This window comes from Chelonoidis abingdonii, chromosome 6 (genome assembly GCF_003597395.2).
Source record: "Chelonoidis abingdonii isolate Lonesome George chromosome 6, CheloAbing_2.0, whole genome shotgun sequence".
NCBI lineage: Eukaryota > Metazoa > Chordata > Testudines > Testudinidae > Chelonoidis > Chelonoidis abingdonii.
In genome coordinates, this window is record NC_133774.1 from 13532925 (window position 1) to 13555822 (window position 22898).

Consider the following 22898-nt stretch of genomic DNA (forward strand, 5'->3'; position numbering starts at 1 on the left):
GGGGTCCTAGTATGGAAAAGGTCAAGAAATGCTCATCCAGTCCAGCATCCTGTTCAGGGAAACAGCTAGTACCAGAGGAAGCTGCAAGAATCTCTGTTGCTGGCAGCTGTGGAATAGCCTGTTTACAGGGAAAATTTCTTTCCAATCCTTAATAAGGAGAATCTGGTTTATGTCTTGCAGCGTGTGGGTTCTATTGTGACTCTGTGAAAAATGGACCCTCTTTACTCAGCAGATTAACTCCATTTGGACCATATCCAGAGTTCTTTACTTAGATTTACTCCATCTTTGCTTAGGCAAACTGCCATCAGTATCAGTGTATGCAATGTAGTTGTACCTCACTCCCCTCATCAACATCACTGGGAGTTTGACTACATAACAACTGAGCGCACAGGTATGACCCTTTGTATGTTCAGATCCTCATCTGTGTACTTCAGGCAGGGCCGGCTCTAGCCATTTTGCCACCCCAAGCACGGCGGCACACTGCGGGGGGCACTCTGCAGCTCGCCGGTCCCGCGGCTCCGGTGGACCTCCCGCAGGCGTGCCTGCGGATGCTCCACCGGAGCCGCAGGACCAGCAGACCCTCCACAGGCACGCCTGCGGGAGATCCACCGGAGCTGCCTGCCGCCCTCCAGGCAACCGGCAGAGCGCCCCCCCACAGCATGGGCTCCAAGCATGCGTTTGGTGCGCTGGGGCCTGGGGCCGGCCCTGACTTCAGGTCTTGTTTACACACAGGCTTTGTCTCTCTCTAACTATGTCAGTTTAGAAATGGATATTGTTAAAGCAGAGCAACCTCATAGTGCAGATGCAGTTAAAGTAGTCAAGAGCTGTGAGTAGAGCATCCCTTAGACACAGCTTGTGCTACCTCCTTCTTCTCTTAGACCTGCAAAGACAAAACAACTAAAGAAGAGCAAGCTGGGGGCTATTCTGGCGTATCAGCAAGAGAAGCAATATAATGAAATTCCAGGATTGTTATTCCGAAACGTAGAACACCAGAGTCAATGTGAAGTGAAGGATACAGCTGCAAGCATGGTTGAGAGCTCTCTTTTGTTTAGATGGACACTAGGTTGAATCGTCACTGGAATTCACAGTCTGTTACCGTCCAATTTTTAACTGTTCAACCATTTTGACTTTACAAACTCCACTCCTGGGATGTACAGCTACAACAAGGCATGTATCTATGCATTGCCTGGAGTCCTAGACCACAGTGATATCAGAGATAACTCAACCAATCACCGCCAGCTTTACTTAGAGGTGCCAATCCTCCAGGATTTTTCCTGGCCTCTCCAGGAATTAGAGATTATTCTTTGATTAAAGATTGTGTCATCTGATGAAACCTCCAGGAATACCTCCAAGCAAAGTTGGCAACCCTATTTACAGCTAATTTGCATGCCACAGTTTGATTGGCTGTATGAAGGAGACAGCACAGATGGTGGGTTGCTTGACCCAACTGCCACACTCAGCTGCTACTACCTGTTGACTAAGGCCTGGTCTACACTACGCGTTTAAATCGATTTAAAGAGCGTTAAATCGATTTAACGCTGCACCCGTCCACACTACAACGCCCTTTATATCGATATAAAGAGCTCTTTAAATCGATTTCTGTACTCCTCCCCGACGAGAGGAGTAGCGCTAAATTCGATATTAACATTGGATTACGGTTAGTGTGGACGGAAATTGACTTTATTGGCCTCCCGGGGGTATCCCACAGTGCACCAACTGGCCGCTCTGGACAGCAAACTGAACTCGGATGCAGCGGGCAGGTAAACAGGAAAAGCCCCGTGAACTTTTGAATTACATTTCCTGTTTGCCAGCGTGGAGTTCTGATCAGCACGGGGCGATGCAGTCTCAAATCCAAAAGAGCTCAGCATGGACCATACGGGAGATACTAGATCTGATCACGATGAGGAGACAAATCTGTTCTATCAGAGCTCTGTTACAGAACACGAAATGCCAAGCGTTGAAAAAAAATCCAGGATCACAGCGCTGCGTGACAAGGTACGGGAAGCCACAGACTCAAAATGGACGCTCATGGATGGAGGGGGTACTGAGGACTCCAGCTACCCATCAGCCACAGCATCTCTGAAATAGTTCATTCTGCTGAGCTCCCAATGTTGTAGGTTCAAACACAGTCTGCATGGTTCAGGAATAGCTCCTCATTTCCCCCCCCACCAGTGAAAGAAAAGGGAAAGAAACATCTTCTTGACTTCTTTCAATGTCACCTAATGGTACTGAATGCTGCTGGTAGACCGATTCTGCAGCAGTGAAGCAGTATCCGCTCCTCCTCCCCTCCCCGGTGGTAGATGTGCAATATAGACTGATATCCGTCGCGCCATCAGCCGGAGAATCTCTGGCTCTCAGGTGAGTGGCCGGGGCCTGGGTAAAAATGGGAATGACTCCCAGTTACTCCCAGTTAGATGGTACGAACAGCTGGTAATGTCTTCATATAGCACTGGGAGGCTGAGCTTCATCCCTTTCCTGTGTAAAAGAAAAGATTCTGGACTGTCATAGCGTGGCAGCTGGCCCTCTCTCCGCACGGCTTAATGTTCTGCCTGGATTGCATAGCCCCGGAGAGCTGCCTCCCCTCATTTTATCTCACTAACAAGTGTCTGTTCTAATTCCTGCATCTTTATAACTTTATGACAGAATGAGGGGGGACACGCCACGGAGCCCAGAAGGTTGGGGAGGAGGGAAGCAACGGGTGGGGTTGTTGCAGGGGCCCCCTGTAAACTGACACGGAGCAGCTGTGCTCTCAATACACGGTGCCTGCTGTCACTGCCCCAAATCGGAGCAGGACTGCGACATCTATTTACAAACCATAAGGGAGGATTGACCCAGGGAGTCATCCAAATTTTGCTTTTGCTTGTGTCCCCCGGCCGATTTCAGCCAGAGGCACTCATGATAGCAGCGGACAGTACAGAGGGGAGAGATAACCATATCTCATTGCCAGTTTCTCCGCAGAGATGGTACAGAACAACGGTAACCATCTCTGCTATCATGCAAAAGCAAGTGAATGCTGCTGTGTAGCGCTGGAGTATCGCCTCTCTGTCCGCGGCATCCAGACAACACGTGCCGGAAAAAAAAAAGCTGAACGGGCTCCATGTTGCCGTGCTATGGCGTCTGCCAGGGCAATCCAGAAAAAACGGCGCGAAAGGATGTCAGCTGATGTTTCCCCAAAGGAAGAATGACTGATGAATTACCACGAACCACGCCGCTGCAATAATGATTCAACCCAGAATTCCAAGGGGCGGGGGAGACTGCGGGAACTATGGGATAGCTACGGAAGAGCTACCCACAATGCAACGCTTCAGAAATCGACGTTAGCCTCGGACCATGGACGCACAACGCCGAATTACTGTGCCCAGTGTGGCCGCATGAAATCGAATTTATAATATCAGTTTTATAAAACCAATTTTAGCTAATTCGATATTATCCCGTAGTGTAGACGTGGCCCTAATTCCAGGGGCAGGGCCAAATTCTTCTCCTAGTTACCATCTGTGGAGACTCCTGTGGAACCCCATTCATAACAGCAGGTTAGTAAGATGAATGTGGAGACAAGGATGGAGACAGAGGGTATAATGAGGTGCTGAATTAGATTTGCAGATTCTGTATTACAATTGACTTACCCATAGCCAGTAAGTATATCTTCTGACTTACAACTTTGAGGCTGTTTGTGGTGCTGGTGCTCAAAAATAACATACTTTTGTTTTTGCTTGTCAACGGAGTAAGTTTGGATAAAGTTCTAGAAAGGCACTGAGGTGACCTGGATTCCACTCTTGGCTCTGCCACTGACCTTCCATGTTATCTTGGGCAAGTCCCATCTCCGCTGTGCCTCTGCCTCCCCTCTCTCTCATCCCTGGCGTGTCTTGTCTGTCACCCCTTAAAAGTGTGACCATTTCTATTGCTGCTGTTTTCTTGCCTTATTTACTATTATGTGCTTTGGGCGTGATATAAAAATAAAATTCCACAGAAGAGCAATAACTTTCCTGCCTCTGTTTTGAAGGAAGGAAGATGTGTTTGGTGAGGGAGCTCTAGGTGCACAATGTTTTACCTAGCAATCTGCCCATATCTTACCCCTCTGACAGCATTTGGCCATGTCCTTCTCATCTCTAAACACACTTGCCCTTCTCCTCACCCCTGCAGGCGGACTCAGGAGCGCATGTCTGTTCAACCTCATCGGTTACACCCAGGCTTTGACTTCGGCCACCAACTGCAAACTCCTCAACCCATGGGGCCCCAGCCCAGGTATCTAGCTGAAGGCACAGACTGGTAAGTCTTTCATTTCCCCTGGTGTTTTGGATGAGGCATAATACCAAAGCCATAAGCAACCGTGGTCATTAAAGATTATGGCCCCTGGGTATTATGGGAAAATGTTTATACTTTGACTCACTATAATAAATTAATAATAAAGTTCCCATGGCACTTTTCACAATACGATAAAACTTTGCACTTGTTAACACCAGAGGCCCAACCAGGCCCCAGCTCCAGTAATTACATTTCCCTATCTATGTGCCTCCTGCAGTTTTAGTTACATCTAGTGGGTCAGATTTTCTGCTTCATACAGTATATATGCTGGGTGTAGCAGACTGTCATGGAGCCAGTTGCAACACCCTGATTCTCTGCCTTAGCCTCTAGTCAAACTAGAGCAGACTGGAGGCTGCTCTCGAAGGTCCTAGTTGTCTCTAGTTTCCTTCTGCACTGGGCCCTGGCCTCTGGGATTCCTCTCTTCGTGGTCTGCACTGGAGGGCCTATGGAGAGGGAAGGATAGAAGCCAGCACAGCTAAGGCACATTGAGCTAGAGAATCTAGCCCAGAAATTCTTCACTTCTGCTCCTAAATGGTAGTTTAGGATTGCCATGTGCTGTTAAATAGCTACCATGTTCCATTGTAGAAGTGACTGCAATTCAATGAGTGTGGGTGTCAATATAATGCACAGAATGGAAAGTCTGTTGTTTTTGTTTGTTTCCTTTTTTTAAGAACCAAGGAAATTACACACAAAACTATGTCAGTGGCACATTATGAAAGTTGCAAAGTCAGGCACCCAAAAATTGGGAAATGCCAGAATTAAGATTGCACATCTTAATTGTATCCCCTTGCACATAAGCATTATGAGACAGTCTTTAGTTATATGATTACATACTATTTATTCAGCAGGACTCCTGCCTCATTCAGTGCACAGGAGGGTGATGCTCTGGAGATAAATCAGGGCTGTGTAGAGAAGGAGGCTGTTGTCTGTAGAACCCCTGTTACTTTGGTTGCAGTAGTTGGAAGGTGTATATCTATTGTGCGCATGGGAGATTGCTTGCCCATAACTAAAGGCCACCCCCCACCTGAGCGGGAGGGGCCAGTGGTCCCAGGCCACAAGTAAATGCAGGGAAGAGCAAATGAAAAAAACAGGAGTGGGCGTGCAGGTCATAGGACAAAACTCCAGCATCCAGAGAGCAGAGAGCCCCAGACAGTACCCACTGCTCCTCAAAGGCATCCAAGGAGTCAGTGGATGCTCCCCAGAGGAACTCTGCCCAGACGTGTGATTAGATAAGCAACCAGAAATAGAAGAAAAGCTGCCTATACCACCTGGGATACCCAGGTGGTCTCTCATCCAAGTACTAGCCAGGCCCAGGGTTATTTTAGCTTCTGAAATCAGACAAGATCAGGTGCATTCTTTCTGTGACGGCCTTGGAAGGTGTGTAGTGGATGAGGCAGGGACTGCAGGAAGAGGAAGGAGGATCTCTTGGTTAAGGCAGTTGAATGCTGCCCAGGAGAGCTGGATTCTATCCTTGCCTCTGTCATAAATAGATAGCTAAAGGTTAATGTTTTTTTTACCTGTAAAGGGTTAACAAAGGGGACCAAACACCTGACAAGAGGACCAATCAGGAAACCGGATTTTTTAAAAGCTTAAGGGAGGGAATTTGTGGGTCTTTCTTTGTCTTGGCTCTGTGTCTTTTGTCTGTCTCTCAGCTATGAGAAACTTCTTTCTATCTTCTAATCTTCTGTTTCTAACTTGTAAGTACAGGTAGAAAAACAATATAGGCTTTTATATTGTTTTGGGTGTATTTACATGTGTGTAACTTGCTGGAATGTTTAAATTGTATCTCTTTTGAATAAGGTGGTTTATTCATTTTTTTCTTTTAAGCAATTGATCCTGTATTATTGTCATCTTGATACAGAGAAATTTTTGATGTCTTTTTCTTTCTTTTTTTTATATAAAGTTTTCTTTTTAAGACTTGTTTGAGTTTTCTCTCTGGGTAGGCTTAGGAACAAGGGGAGGGAATTCTCTTTGTGTTAGATCTACGGAGGATAAGCTCTGCAGCACCAGGAATTGGTGGAAGGGGAAAGAGAGATAGAATCATTTCTGTTTCCAGTATTTGGGGTTTGTCTCTTTGTGGAATAGAGGAGATATGCTTCTCGGTATTGTGATGTAAAGAGATTGCATCAATACTCTCAGGGTAGCCCAGAGAGGAAAGTCTGGTGGGAGGGAGGGGGAAGGGAAGTGGAGTATTTCCCTTGCTGGTAAGACTCAGAGCTTCTGGGTCTTGGGGTCCCTCCAGGGAAAGTCTGGGGGACCAGAGCGAGGCAGGCGCTGTAATTCCTGTCTGGTTGCAGCAAGATAAGATCCAAGCTGGTAATTAAGCTTGGAGATTCATGCTAAGGTCCAGATTTGGGAGAAAGGCTTATGATAGCCTCTGTCACCATGTTATTGTGTAGTGGGAGGATTCATTTAAACCAAACTTCTCACAGGAATTGTGTGTTCCTCATTTTTCTGGGTTCCTAATTTGAGAGCTGAGGTCTGATTTGTGGAAGTGCTGAATACTCACAGCTAAAACTAAAGTCAAGGGGAGCTGTGCTTGGAACAGATACAGAGCTGTGTAACGGTAAGTACTCTGAAACATCAGGTTCTCGATGTCTCAAATTGGGCACCCAAAACTAGTAGTCAAGTATCAGGGGGTAGCTGTATTAGTCTGGATCTGTAAAAGCAGCAGAGATCCTGTGTCACCTTATAGATTAACAGACGTTTTGGAGCATGAGCTTTGTGGGGAATACCCACTTCGTCAGATACATGTAGTGGAAATTTCCAGGGGCAGGTATATAGATGCAGACAAGCTAGAGATAAGAGGTTAGTTCAATCAGAGAGGATGAGGCCCTGTTCTAGCAGTAGAGGTGTGAAAACCAAGAGAGGAGAAACTGGTTCTGTAGTTGGCAAGCCATTCATAGTCTTTGTTCAATCCTGAGGTGATGGTGTCAAATTGCAAATGAAATGAAGCTCAGCAGTTCTCTCTTGAAGTCTGGTCCTGAAGTTTTTTGCTGCAGGATGGCCACCCTAAGGTCTGCTATAGTGTGGCCAGAGAGTGAGTGCTCTCCTACAGTTTTTGTATTGCCTTTCCTATATCTTGATTTGTGTCCATTTATCCTTTTCCGTAGAGACTGTCCAATTTGGCGATGTACATAGCAGAGGGGCATTGCTGGCATATGATGGCGTATATTCATTGGTGGACATGCAGGTGAATGAACCAGTGATGGTATGGCTGATCTGGTTAGTCCTGTTATGGTGTCACTGGTTGTAGATTGTGGGCAGAGTTGGCATCGAGGTTTGTTGCATGGATTGGCTAGAGCTACTATGGTGCGGTGTGCAGTTGCTGGTGAAATACATTTCAGGTTGGCAAGTTGTCTGTGGGCGAGGATTGGACCTGCCACCAGGGCCTGTGAAAGCGTGGGATCATTGCCCAGGATGGGTTGTAGATCCCTGATGATGCATTGGAGGGTTTTAGCTGGGGCTGTATGTGATGGCTAGTGAGTCCTGTTGGTTTCTTTCGTCGGTTGTTCTTGCAGTAGGAGGCTTCTGGGTACACGTCTGGCTTTGTTGATCTGTTTCCTATTTCCTCGTGCGGGTATTGTAGTTTTGAGAATGCTTGGTGAAGATTTTGTAGGTGTTGGTCTCTGTCGAGGGGTTAGAGCAGATGCGGTTGTACCTCAGTGCTTGGCTGTAGACAATAGATCGTCTGTGATGTGCCCGGTTGGAAGCTGGAGGCATGAGGTAGGCATAGTGGTCAGTAGGTTTTCGATATAGGGTGGTATTAATGTGACCATCACTATTTGCACCGTGTGTCTAGAAAGTGGACTCCCGTGTAGATTGTCCAGGCTGAGGTTGATGGTGGGGTGGAAGCTGTTGAAATCGTGGTGGAATTTTTCCAGAATCTCCTTCCCATGGGTCCAGATGATGAGATGTCATCAATGTAGCGTAGGCAGAGAAGGGGTATGAGTGGATGAAAGCTGAGGAAGCGTTGTTCCAGGTCAGCCATAAAAATATTGGACTATTTGTGGGGCCATGCGAGTGCCCATAGCAGTGCCGCTGATCTGGAGGTATATATTGTCATCAAATTTGAAATAGTTGTGTGTGAGGATAAAGGCACAGAGCTCAGCAGCCAGTTGTGCTGTGGCATCATCAGGGATACTGTTCCTGACAGCTTGTATTCCATCTGTTGTGGGGGATGTTTGTGTAGAGAGCCTCTACATCCATGGTGATTAGGATGGTATTTTCTGGGAGGTGACCAAATGCATTGTAGTTTCCTCAGGAAATCAGTGGTGTCACGGAGATAGCTGGGAGTGCTGGTGCATTAGGGTCTGAGTAGAAGTCCACATATCCAGACAGTCCTTCAATGAGAGGTGCCAATGCCCGAGATGATGGGGCGTCCAGGATTTCCGGTGTGTGGATCTTGGGTAGTAGATTGAATAACCTGGTCGGGGCTCAGAGGGTATGTTGATTTGTTCCGGTGTTAGTGTAGGGAGTGTCCTGAGTAGATGGAGCAGTTTCTTAGTGTATTCCTCAGTGGGATCTGAGGGAAGTGGCCTGTAGAATTTGGTATTGGAGAGTTGTCTAAGCACCTCTTTTTGGTAGTCAGACTTGTTCAAGATGACAACAGCACCTCCTTTATCAGCCTTTTTGATGATAATGTCAGGGTGGTTTCTGAGGCTGTGGATGGCATTGCGTTCTGCACGACTTAGGTTATGAGGCAAGCAGCGTTGTTTTTCCACGATTATATATACCTGCCCCTGGAAATTTCCACTACATGCATCCGACGAAGTGGGTATTCACCCACGAAAGCTTATGCTCCAAAACGTCTGTTAGTCTATAAGGTGCCACAGGATTCTCTGCTGCTTTTACAAAACTAGTAGATAATTTTCACTTTAATCTCTGTCCCTCAGTTTCCCATCTGTAAAATGGGGATAATAGCATCCCTCATCTCCTGAGGGTGTTCTGAAAATAAAGAAATAAATTAATACTTGTGAAGTGCTTGGCTACTGTAGAGATGAGAATGACAGAAAAGCCCACTGGGAAATTAATCATTCCATTGTCAGGACATGGTCTGAATAGTGTGCAGTGAAAAAGGCGTGTGTCTACATTGAGCGATGAGGGAAAAACACATTATTGAATAGCTGCTCAATAAATGAGCACAATCCAGTCTGCACACTAAATGTAGTGGGGCTGCTGTAGAAAAAATAGCATGTGGTCATGTAATTAAAGACTGGAACATAATGCATATGCACAAGGGGGACGAATTAAGGTTGCATAGACAATCTGAACTCTGGCATTTCCTAATTTGTGACTTTGGAACCTTTGAAGTTCAGTATAAATATGCCTGATTCTTCTGTCTCTTTTTCTCGAGCATTCCCATTATTGAAACCAACGAGAGCAGAATTTGGCCCAGTTTCTATGTGCTGACAAGTGCTTTAGGTTCTCTCTAGATGGAATAGTGCTGTGTGTGCGTGTGGTGTTAATTATGCTCATTATAAAGCACCACTTTTTTTGCCTTGATTATTCAATAATCTTATAAAACTGATGGAGTTGCTGTCAGGAAATCATATAGTATATGTGTATATATACCTTTGGGTGACTCATCTCCCCTCAGGGTGCTTGTACGAACTAGTCTATCCAGTGACAGATGTAAAAACATTCCTGTAACGGGCAACGGGAGTGTATTTTTACATGAAAAGAGGATGGGTAGAATTGCTGAAAGTGATCAGGTATCTCCAACAGTCACACCTTTATTAAAACATAAAACACTCCCTTTGTCCAACAAATTGTCTTCTGAATATGCAGTTTGTGAGTCTGCTCTAACCTGTTATCCTAGCTCTAATCCTTCAGTTATTATTTCCAAGTGAGATGAGTCCTACAGGCATTGCAACAAGATGTGAATCTATGATGTCCATGCATCAGAATGCTGTGCTGGTGCTGGCTTGTGCTATGTTGATGGCTGTTGTTTTTGCTTTCCCCAGCTGGCTTGTCATATTTATTCATTTCAAAATGCTCAGAAAAGATCCAATATGGTCTGTTAGTTGGGATCCTCTGGCCTCTGAAGCAACATCATGTAGTGGGTGTGATTATTTTTTTTTTTTTTTTTTTTTTTAAGTTAGGTGTACAATTATGTGGTTAATTTGGTGATGCAATTATAATGCTGCAGTTGCGTGTGTACATTGTGTAATTGTGCAGACATGTGACATGCACTTAGGATGCCTTGTCCTATGAATAGGATACCCATCTATCTGGCTTTTCCAGTCGCATGCTGTATAACCTTAAACAATTAACTTCACCTTGGTGGGCCTCTGTTTCTTTTGCCATGTTTTATCTATTTTGACTGTGAGATCTTTGGGGCAGGAATTGTTTCTCAGTGTGTGTTTGTGCAGCTCCTAGCAGAGTGGGGCCATGATCTCATTTGGGGCCTCTAGGCACTAGAGTAATTTACATTGTAATTGGTGTAGTGGGGGGAAAGGGATTTAACACTCTTGGGGTGGGCCTATCATGAAACAATTTCTTTACTGTTCTCCATGTAACTCAGTCCTCTCCAGCATGATCACAACACCATGCACTCTGTGGTCTAAGGGCTCAGGGAAGGTTAGTGAGATGATTCTTTGGGATACATGCTATGACTCGGGTCGTGGGGGGAGCCAGCTGAGGTCACTCAACCAGGGTGAGCTGCAGAGAATGGGGCAGACAATCCCCAAAGCTGGTGGATATTCCAATACTTAGATTTACCAAGCCAGCACTAAACAGCTTCTGTTATATCTTACTGGTTATTCAGAAGTCCAAAACATAGTTCCTTTAAAGTAACCCAGCCTCAGGCCTCCACCTAGTTACCCAAGTCAGATATGATGAAGATTAATGAAAATCTTATTTCATCATATACAAAATTCTGCCAATTCCAATCCAAAGGATCAGACACATTGAATATTCCAGATCTTACCCAAACACATGCTTACAGCCGATTCTTAATAACTAAACTAAAATGTATTAAAACAGAAGGAGGGAGAGAGTATGGTTAAAAGATCAATATAAATACAGACGAGCTCAATACTTGTGGTTCAGATTCATAGCAGCGATGGTAAACTGTATAGTTGCAAAGAGTTCTTTTAGATTTTAGTCCACAGATTATAGTCCAATGTCCAATATCATATTCAGGGCGGTCCAGTTAGCAGTGGGATCTCAATCTTGTGGCTTAAACTTCCCCTGCATTGAGCATCAAGCAGACCTGAGATAAAAAAGATTGGGACCCAAGCATCTTTTATACAGTTCAGGTCTTCTTTGACACGTTAGAGTCCCTTGGGGAACAATAGGCCCTCATTTTTTAAGCCTTGTTGTTAATTATTCACACAGATTAACATAAAGCAATTGCCTGTTTTTTCACCATTCACAGGTGATTTGCTATACACTTCAAAGAGAGATGAATACAGAGAGATCCCACGTTTACAGTTCATTTAAATGCTAGGATGTTCTTTTAGCTCTGAATTAACAGAATACAGCATACGCAGGGACTTTTGATTACATTGTTAACCACTACCCGTATATAAGGAGGAGTCCTTGTGGCACCTTAGAGACTAACAAATTTATTTGGGCATAAGATTTCATGTATTTATACCTGCTCCTGTATTTTTCACCTCATGCATCTGATGAAGTCGGTTCTAGCCCACAACAGCTTATGCCCAAATACGTTTGTTAGTCTCTAAGGTTCCACAAGGACTCCTCATTGTTTTTGCTGATACAGACGAACACGTCTACCACTCTGAAACCTGTACCCATATCTATGTAAATACACAAAAACACCAACATTATCTCCCCATATGTCATTAAGGGTTGAATTTGAGTCATTCATCCTGCATCGTGTTTAACCCTGTCTGGCCATGCATCACACATGCTGAGCTCAGGCTCTGTGCTACAAGCAAGGGGTGTGATTTTCCTGCTGGTGTCTGCAGACTTGGGCTAGCACTCCTTGAGTTACTGTGAGTATAAATAGCAGGGTAGCCATGGTAGCACTGGTAACGGAGGCTTGGCTGAGCTGTGCCGAGTACAAACCTACGTGAAAGCAGTGGGTATGTACTCTGTGTGGCTCAGCTGTGTGACCCCTCTGCTGCTGCTGCTACTGTGGCTATCTTGCGATTTATATTCACACTAACTCGATGAGCACTAGTACAAGGGCGTGTACACGAACGAGGAAATCACACCGCGAGCTCATAGTGTAGATGGAGCCTCCGCTGACTTTCTCAGCTTCCTGCTAAAGGAGCAAAGCCCTGCTGCTTGGCCCTCTCAGCCCTAGCAATCAGTACCCAGTGGTGTGCATTTCAAAGCACTCTATTCAAGAAAAAGAATTAGAAATCTGTGGCTGATGGTAGGCACCTAAAATGCACATTTAGACACCTGTATAATAGTGATTTGGTTTGCAGAGGCATAAATATCCCAACTTTCTCTCACCTTAAATGGAGCTGTGCGTGCTCAGCATCTTTGAAAAGCTGGCCACTTTTAGGTAAATGCCAAAGTCTGGATTTGGGTGCCTAACTTTGGCCATCCAAATTTGAAAATATTGATCTTAGTTTTTAAAACAAATGAAAGCGGATGTTCTCATTGACACTTCTAGGCCCCCTAGCCAGTTGGGCCCACAGCCACAGGAAGGCAGGAAAACCCAAGATGCACAGACAGGAAAGGCTTAATGGTCTGTTCTTAGATCTGATCCTGCAAAGACATCCATGTAAACAGCCTCCTGCACCAGCTCCAAGTTCCAATGGCTACAGTAAAGCTAGGCATCGATGCAGGGGTCTTCTGGGGAAGATACCATTGTAGGAATGAGCCCCTAGATTATAAGGTCCTTGAAAGCAAAGAGTCGTTACTCTCTCTATATAGCATCATACATACCTATGCCACTATTATCTACAGGTCTGTCTCATCTTACGCGGGGGTTCCATTCCACAGTTAGTGCGTAAAGCGAAAACCACGTATAGTCAAAATTACATTGAGTTGAATGGCGGGCAGAATCACTCACACTACAGAAACAGTATTTAAATTGTTATTTTTCTCTTTTTTTTTTTTTTTTTTTTTTTGCCAACCGCGTAAAGCTGAAATCACGCATGTTAAATGCGCATAAGATGTGACAGACCTGTATGTCTATCATAATAACTAGCAGCAGAGCCACGAATAAACTGGATCACACTGCTTCTCCCTCTCTCTCTCTCTCTCTCTCTCTCTCTCTGAATTCTTAATCTTATCTTTTCCACACTAAGTATAACTGGGCAGCTTTTAAATCTCTCCTCATATGTCAGTCTTCCTCCTGGAACACCTTGCATCCTTCTGTGGGCCTTCTTTGGGTCTGAGGCTTGGCAGCCCTGCTCCATTTGAGATCCCGCATGACAGGAGGCATGGTACAGCCAAGCAAAGGGCAGGAATAGGCCAGAGGAATGGGCGTTGGCGTTCTCTCCTCCCCTCAGGATGTTTCAAGCAGCAGTGCTGCCAAAGACTTCTACAGTGACTGTGTCTTCCTGTCTGTCATCCGCTGCTGAGGGAAAGCAGCTTCCACAGTCACTTGAAGAAATGTTTTGATAGCTCATAACGAGCCTCAGTGCCGGCTGCTCTCTTCCTCCACTTAAGGAAAAGGAAGTTTGAGGATGGAATGAAAAGGCAATCCCTCCGTTCTCGTTAGCTTCGCTTTGGCAAGTGCTAATACAGTGGTTATTAGAGTGCCTGCTTTTGTAATTCTGATAAAATGACCAACATTCAAAGCACTGTTTGCTACAAGATTTCTCTTGCTGGTGAGCCAAGAGATCTGTTAATTGAATTCCTGATGGAGATAACATGCTAGCTCTCTGTCCTTGGACTCCAGGAATCAAGAGGGTGGGGTTTGCCAGCACGGTTTAACTCACAGGTTTGTGTCTATGTGTGCGTGCACAGCAGGGATCCCAGCTGGAGGGCTTATGGAGATCGTAAATTTCTGTCTAGGGAAAGCATGAGAAATGCATTGAGACAAACTGTATCTTTTTTTCTGAGATTACAACAGTGGTGGATTCTCCATCTCTAGATGTCTCCAGATCAAGATTAGAGGCCTTTCTGGAGGAGATGCTTTAGCCAAACACAAGTGGTTAGGCTCAACACAGGAGTAGCTGCGTTAAATTTTTTGTCCTGTGTCACACAGGAGGTCTGACTAGATGATCATCTAATCTATGAACAGACTAGATAGTCTAATGGTCTTTTCTGGCTTTAAGTTTGATAAACTTCTATCCTTATGACCCCAGCCCACTTTCTGCCCCATTCCCCTCAGATGTATTTCTTTCCCTCTCCTATATATTGCTTCCTTCTCTTTGTTTTCTTTTAATAATAATTTTGCAGTTCAGAGGCTTTGGGCACCTGACTGATTAGGGTAAGGTATGTACCATCTCACTTTGTGCTGCGAACTACTGTACTCTCATATGCCAAGCAATCACAGATGAGCTTATCCCTGGGATGATAAATCTCCAATGACTACACAAATGCTGCAGAAAGCATTGTAGGTGGGACTCTGAGTCAGCATTGGACCATTTCCCCTGTGATCTGTTAGGGGGTTCTATTCTATGGGCTGGGCCAGTTTTTGAATATTATGTGAATTCCAGCGCTTATTCCCACAGTCATATTTGACCAAGTCCTAGCGGTGTTGTGGCTTAATTCCAGTTTGGGTGATTGGTATTATTCTGCCTACCTAAAATTCTCCTTGTAGTTTCAGTTCTTCTCTCGCTGTGCCACTGTTGCTGTACTCTGTTAAATGGATGCTTTGTTTCACATTGGAAGTGATTGCATTTCAGAGGCGGATGAGGCATCTCCTATGTTTGTAAAGTATATAAGCGAAATATGATTAGTATTATTAAAAAAATAAAGTGGAATGGGCAGATTCTATAGCCAGTAGAATTACTCCAGATTTACACTGGTGTGAGCGAAAACAAAATCTGGCCTGTTCTGAACCAGTTGATTCACATTGCCTTACCTGTCATATCCTGGAGGACTAATAAGGCTACTAAATTGTTATTCATCCACTTATGAAGCCAGTGGACCTATTTCTCTACTGCTTTGCACATATGCAAATCACGACTCTTACCACCACTTTACACACACCTTGTCAAGGTGTAAGTGACTTGCACAAAGAGCAAGACCATGGAGAATCAGACCTAGTTCATGCTGTAAATCTGGAGTAACTACAGATGTCAGTGGCATCGCTCTGGATTTGCACCGTTGTAGCTGAGAATGGGACCCAATGAACAGTATGTGAGAGCATACTATGAATTGTAACTGGCAGCGTATAGGGGCTTAGAAATAAAGTGAGGCCTGTAAAAGAAAGATTGGATTTATTTTTTCTTTATATATGTATTTTTGGTCTCATTCTTACAGGGATCTTAGTGTTGATGCTGGACTGACGCACGCCCAGTTCCAGGTCAGGCCAGTTCCTCAGCACTATCAACATTATTTAGCTACGTCTAGAATGCACCATTTCCCCAGAAACACATCTTCAACGCAGATGGTAAGTGAAACACTTCTGCCTGGAAATGTTTTATGCATTGTCTGCCAGAAGGCAGTCAAAATAAAGGCTGTTATCTTTCCATCACCTGTCTTCTAAGAGTCCCACTTATCTTTGGCTGTGGGAGGGAGTCTGCCTGAGAGGATAAGGGTGCATCATTGTACTCATTGGGCAGGAAAAGTAAATCAGATTAGTTCTATTATTTTCAGTGGAGCTACATCGATTTTACACTAGCTGGCCCACAAAATCTAGACAGAATGGAAAAGATATGGAAAACTGTACCACTGTAGATATTACAGTAAATTCCACTCCCAGATAACCCACTGTAAATCAATGGAGTCAATGGAGTTACTCCAGATTCATACTGGTTTAGCTGAGAGCAGAATTTGAGTAATTGGTCCTGATGCTTATTTAGACTAAGCACTATTTACACCATTCTGGCAATGTAAAGCAGCCTTGAAGTGTATTTAAATGTAATTTAATCCCTTTGTAGTGCAGAGTTGTGTAAAGGGACTTTAAGAGGTCAGACTAGAATCTAGACCAGGGGTAGGCAGCCTATGGCACGGGTGCCGAAGGCGGCACGCAAGCTGATTTTTAGTGGCACTCAGACTGCCCAGGTCCTGGTCATCAGTCCGGGGGGCTCTGCATTTTAATTTAATTTTAAATGAAGCTTCTTAAACATTGTAAAAGCCTTATTTGCTTTACATACAACAATAGTTTAGTTATATATTATATAGACTTATAGAAAGAGACCTTCTAAAAATGTTAAAATGTATTGCTGGCACGTGAAACCTTAAATTAGGGTGAATAAATGAAGATTCGGCACCCCGCTTCTGAAAGGTTGCTGACTCCTGATCTAGATGATCATGATGGTCCCTTCTGACCTTAAAGTCTCTGCATCTCTGAGAATCATTCCCGCTGTATCTCCTTCCACTCAAAAGGATCCTTGATACAAATATTTGAAGACTATTCCTATTAACATTTCAAAGGAGACCAACAGCATGAAGATCACCCAGGTATTTTTTTGATGAAGTGTTACCAGTAAAACTCCTGCAGTATGTTAAAACTAAATGAATTACACCTCTACCTTGATATAACGCTGTCCTCAGGAGCCAAAAAATCTTACCTCGTTATAGGTGAAACCATGTTATATTGAACTTGCTTTGATCTGCCAGAGTGCACAGCCCCGCCCCCCCGGAGTGCTGTTTTACCATGTTATATCCGAATTCGTGTTATATCGGGTCACGTTATATCAGGGTAGAGGTGTATTCACTTTTCACCATTTATGGTATTAATTGTATGAGTTCAAAAATCATCAGTCAGATCTTCCCCCCCAAAAAGCATGCTCTTAAAAACAAATGCTGTTTTGGGGCCCCTCTCCTGATTTGTGACTCTTTAAGAGAAGTCTCCATATCTGGTTTGTGTGTGATTGTTTCAAGATGAGATTTTAATGGGGATTGGGAATCTATTATCCCCTACAACCTTTAGGCTGTTTGTTAACTTCCTGCTCTTCGCTCGACACAGATGATGATGATCAGTTTCACTTTGACCATGTCTACACTAGAGACTTCACAGTGGCACAGCTATACCGCTGCAGCTGTGCTCTGTAAGGTCTCCCGTGTGGCTGCCCCATGCCGATGGGAGAGAGTTCTCCCATCAGCATATTAAACCATCTCAATGAATGGCGGTAGCTATGTTGATAGCAGAGCATCTCCCACTAACATAGTGTCATCCGCACCAGTGCTTCTAGCTGTGTAACTTATGTCGCTCAGGAGTGTGTTTTTTCATAGGCTTAGTGATACTCTCCTGCTAGCAGGATGTGTTTTGGATGTTGACCCACAGTGTCGCCAACCGTAGCAATTTTATTGTGTCTTGTGATATTTGGTGGGGGGAGTTGTCTGTTTTTTTTCCTTAAAGCCCCCAGCTCCTGGAATCATGTGACTATGTGAGACTCCAAGCTTTCATTTTTTTTCTTTAAAGTAAGTTTCTAGTTCTCCTGGTTTCAAAGAAAAGCTTGACAGTGTGACTCGAATGCTGTGTAAATGGCTAAAAACCAGAGGACAAGTAAACAGAACCCAAAATTTATTGCTGATTATTTTTAAGCTGATCTCATGATTTTTGAATGCCTAGGGTTGGCAATACTGTACACAAAATTAGAAAAAATCACAATTGTATTTTTCCTGAGAGTAGATTTAATTAATAAAAACTCTATGATTTCTTTGTTTTAAAAGAAATCTTCATTTTGGACCTCAAACTAGTTGTCAGTTTGCTCTGAAGTTTTGCACTTTAAAAAGATTTGATTTGAAGTCGGGGTTTTATGTGCTAATACAGGTAATTGTCTTCCCCCTCCCACCCAGGTTGTCCATGAAATCAGAAACTACCCTTATCCTCAGCTTCAGTTACTTGCTCTTCAGGGACTGAATCCAAACAGGCACACGTCTGCCGTAAGAGAAAGTTATGAAGTAGGTACCTTCTGGTTTACATAATTGTTTAACCCTTTTTGCTTCCCTTGGAACCTGCATATGTCCTGTCATACATTTTTAAAACTGTTTGCTATAGAACAACCATTCCAAACAGGAATATATGAACTAGGTTCAGGAACACTAACTAGATGAGGGAGGGAGAGCTCAGTAGGTTGAGCATTGGTCTACTAAACCCAGCACTGTGAGTTCAATCCTTGAGGGGGCTGCTTGAGGCAATCTGGGGCAAAATCAGTACCTGGTCCTGCTAGTGAAGCCAGGGGGCTGGACTCAATGACCCTTCAGGTTCCCTTCCAGTTCTAGAAGATAGGTGTATATCTGTTTATTATTATTATGATGTAGTTAGGGTCTTATTCAAAGCTCATTGAAGTCTATGGAAAGATTCCCATCCAGGGGGCTTTGGATCAGATTCTTAGTGGTTCACACCCAAATCCAGGTGTGGGGCACAGAACAGTTGGGAGCACAGATTTTACAGGTGTACATCCAGGCAGGCAGTTTTGAAACTTTGGCCCAGTTTTTACTTTCTCTGTGAAACATGCAGAGACAGTAGCACTTATCTGGCAAAATACTTGTGTCCAGATTATTTTAAACCATATCATTTTAATATCAATCTGGGTGGTAATGAAGTCTAGCAATTACAGTAAGGTGTCCTGTGTACCAGGACTCCTGGGTCCTACTTTTGGCTCTGGCTCAATGTGTGGCCATAAACATGTCACTTAATTTCTCTATTTCATTTTTTCCTATCTGGAGATAAGACTCCACCTACTTCACAGGCGCGAATGGAGAATTAACTAATGTTTTATAAATCACTAATTTGTAGAGAACAGCCTGACTGAAAACTGCTGATTCAAACACCCTGAACTTCTAAGTGTCAGAAACCCAGGTCTGGATTCTGTGGCTTGGGCCCATATCTGTTAATTGTCATGGGATAAGGTCCTCTCATGGATTGGTGCCTGGTTAAAAGATAGGAAACAAAGGGTAGGAATAAATGGTCAGTTTTCAGAATGGAGAGAGGTAATAGTGGTGTCCCCCAGGACTCTGTACTTGGACCAGTCCTATTCAACATATTCATAAATGACCTGGAAAAATGGGTAAACAGTGAGATGACAAAATTTACAGATGATACAAAACTACTCAAGATAGTTAAATCCAAAGCAGACTGCGAAGAGCTCTCACAAAGGGATCTCACCAAATTGGCTGACTAGGCAATAAAATGGCAGATGAAATTCAACGTTGACGCACATTGCAGAACATAATCCCAACTATACATATAAAATGATGGGGCCTAAATTAGCTGTTACCACTCAAGAAAGAGACCTTGGAGTCACTGTAGATAGTTCTCTGAAAACATCCACTCAATGTGCAGCAGCAGTCAAAAAGCTAACAGAATGTTGGGAATTATTAGGAAAGAGATACAAAAGATCATATTACTGCTATATAAATCCATGCTATGCCCTACATCTTGAATACTGCGTGCAGACGTGGCTGTCCCATCTCAAAAAAGATATATTGGAATTGGAAAAGTTTCAGAAAAGGGGATGGAACAGCTTCCGTATGAGGAGAGATTAATAAAATTGGGACTTTTCATCTTGGAAAAGAGATGACTCGGGGGGGCGGTTAGAAGTTTATAAAATCATGAGTGGTGTGGAGAAAGTAAATAAGGAAGTGTTATTTACTCCTTCTCGTAACACAAGAACTAGGGGTCACCAAATGAAATTAATAGGCATCGGGTTTAAACAAACAAAAGGAAGTATTTTTTCACACAATGCACAGTCAACCTGTGGAACTCTTTGCAAGAGGAGGTTGTGAAGGCCAAGATTATAACAGGGTTCAAAAAAGCAGTAGATAAATTAATGGAGGATAGGTCCATCAGTGGCTATTAGCCAGGATGGGCAGGGATGTTGTCCCTAGCCTCTGTTTTCCAGAAGCTGGGAATGGGTGATGGGACAGATCACTTGATGATTCCCCATTCTGTTAATTCCTTCTGGGGCATCTGGCACTGGCCACTTTCGAAAGATACTGGGCTACGTGGGCCTCTGGTCTGACCCAGTATGGCCGTTGTTATGTTCTTATAATAAAAGACTTCATGAAAATGAAACATCATATTATTAACATGAGATTATATTTTCTCTGAATAAATGGTCAGAAAAGAACCTTACATTCTGTGTTCATCACAAAGCAGAATGAATCTGCAGAGATAGTCTTGGGAGATTGTCATGTGCCTTGTGGATATTTTCTGCTTAAGGAGCTGCTGCAGCTGGAAGACAGATTAGGCAGCGTGAACCGGGGAGCTGTGCAGAACACCATTGAGAGGTTCACTTTCCCACACAAGTACAAAAAGGTGAGAAATCTGCCAGGATTGAGTCTATAGGCAACTCTCCCAGCAGGTCTGACTTTCACTTCCTAAGGGAATGTTTAGCTGCTAAAGAAACATGTCTTGTCCCAGGATTCCTCATGGATAGGAAATGGGAAGAAATTTGACATGTGTGTGCGCGCCAAATTCAGGTTAGATTGAGGCTCAAACCAAAGCCTCAAATTCAGATGAGAGGAATTTGAAATCCAGAATCCCTATGGCTCATCTCATGTTTGATTATAATGTGTTGTGGGGATCGTAGGCTAAAGTGCCAGGGTAGCTCAGCTGGTCGTGCCTCAGCCTTCTCCCCCTCAGCAGTCTCAATCTCAGTGCTCACGTGTGTGTGTGTGTGAGTGTGAACTCTTGTCATTTATACACACAAGCGATAGCACCTGCAGATTTCACACACACAGGCAAATGTCCCTTTTGAGTCCAAGTCCCACACCAGGAAGACTCACGCAACGATGAGAGAATCTGCACTCTCCCTTCGGTAACTGTGACATCTCCAGATTTTGTGACCAAAACTCCAGGAGGTCACTTTATTTTTGATCTACAAAGGAGGAGGAAGGAAAGTGGGGCCTGAGACTTTGACTCTGTTTTACTTGCTGGGCTGGGTTTAGATAATTCTCTCGCAGGAAAGGGAAAATGTGAGTGGAAACAATGGGGGAAAAGCTCATGCGCCGAATTCTACTTTCATTTATGAGCTCCATTAAAGATACTTTTTCTGTTTGTACAGTGCCAAGCACAATGGGGCTGGGGCCTGTTGACATTACCACAAGACAAATAACCGTTGCCATTCCAGAGTGATTGTGGTACCAGCAAGCCTGCTGACGGGGGGCAAAGAGGGCAATTGCCCCAGGGCCTGGGCAATTTGAAAGGGCCTGGGAGGTCCTTGCTGCCGGTGGCAGTGCAGTGGAGTTAAGGCAGGCTTCCTGCCTGCCCTTGCACAGCACCACTCCTGGAAGTGGCCGGAATGGCCTTACGGCCCCTGGAGGGGGGGCAGGGTGTCTCTGCACGCTGCTGCTAACCCGAGTGCCAACTCCGCAGCTCCCATTAGCTGGGAACTGCGGCCAATGGGAGCTGTGGGGGGCAGTGCTGCAGGAGGCGGTGGGCAGAGACCCCCTGCACCCCCCACCTAGGAACTGCGGCCAGAGGGGTGTACCAGTCACTTTCGGGAGCCGCCTGAGGTAAGCATCAACCCCTTGACCCCTTCCTGCACCCCAACCCCCTACCCCAGCTTAGAGCCTGCACCACACACCCTAACGCCCTCCCAGAGCACGCACCCTGCACCCCCTCCCGCATTCAAGCTCCCTCCGAGAGCCCACACCCCTTCCTGTACCCAAACTCCTTCTCAGACTCCTACTCTTTACTTTCCCCCGCACCCCAATCTCCTGACCCAGCCTGGTGAAAGTGAGTGAGGGTGGGAGAGGGCAAGCGACAGAGGGAATGGGGATGGAGTGAGTAGGGGTGAGACCTCGGAGAAGGAGCAGGGCAGGGGTGGAGCAAAGGTCTTTGGGTTTGCACAGTTAGACAGTTGGCAACCCTATCGGGCGGGCATGTGGGAGCCCTGGCCATACCAGAAGAGCGTGCCCAGCCAGCGCAGGCATAGCACCAGCCAAATGTCAGGCAGACTGTGTCCACGCAGCTTGTGTGGTGGTGGTGGGGGATCCATTGACTGTTCTGTCCTAGGCGCTGGAATAGCTGGCGGAGGCCCTGGGTACCAAGGTATTTTTAGTGTTATGGAAGTTACTGCAGTGAATGCTGAGTTGTGTACGAAGGATCATGCTTCTAAAGTCTACAGGAAACAACTATAACTGGCAGGTATATGTTTGCAGATACCTCCTGGGATATACAGGATATACAGATATAAGATATCTGTGGGAACTGTGCTGGAATGCCCGAGAATTGAACTGGGATTGTTATTGTTCACTGGAAATGTTCAAGAGACTGTGGAGGTTTCAGTACCAGAATGAATCATGACATTAATTTTGACATTGACTGTGACTTTAATCATAGAAGTCATGACAAAGTGGCTGCCTGACTCCTTTGGGATGCTGACATTATTCTGTCTGCCTTTCCTCTCCTGGTACAATTTGACAGTTGGAGCATGAGTAGGAACTGGCATCCATCCCACTGTGGATTTTTGTCTGGGCAGGCTTCCCTGACCTGGTGGGTCCTTTCAGTTGACAATGAAGTGCTTTCTGTTCAGATTCCTCCAGCTGCAGAGGCTTTGGAGAACAATAGCAAGTCATAGTCTCTCCTTGTGTAATTA

General features: G+C 44.7%; 1 protein-coding gene across 1 annotated transcript in view; it reads left to right on the plus strand.

Moving 5' to 3' along the window:
• ARK2C (arkadia (RNF111) C-terminal like ring finger ubiquitin ligase 2C) overlaps positions 1 to 22898 on the plus strand; it is a 115923-nt gene that overhangs the window by 85936 nt on the left and 7089 nt on the right. Inside the window, exons 3-6 of the mRNA XM_032768968.2 lie at positions 4141 to 4266; positions 15667 to 15796; positions 18151 to 18255; positions 20519 to 20614. Of these exons, the coding sequence (XP_032624859.1) occupies positions 4141 to 4266; positions 15667 to 15796; positions 18151 to 18255; positions 20519 to 20614 (457 nt within the window). The remainder of the gene's footprint in view (positions 1 to 4140; positions 4267 to 15666; positions 15797 to 18150; positions 18256 to 20518; positions 20615 to 22898) is intronic.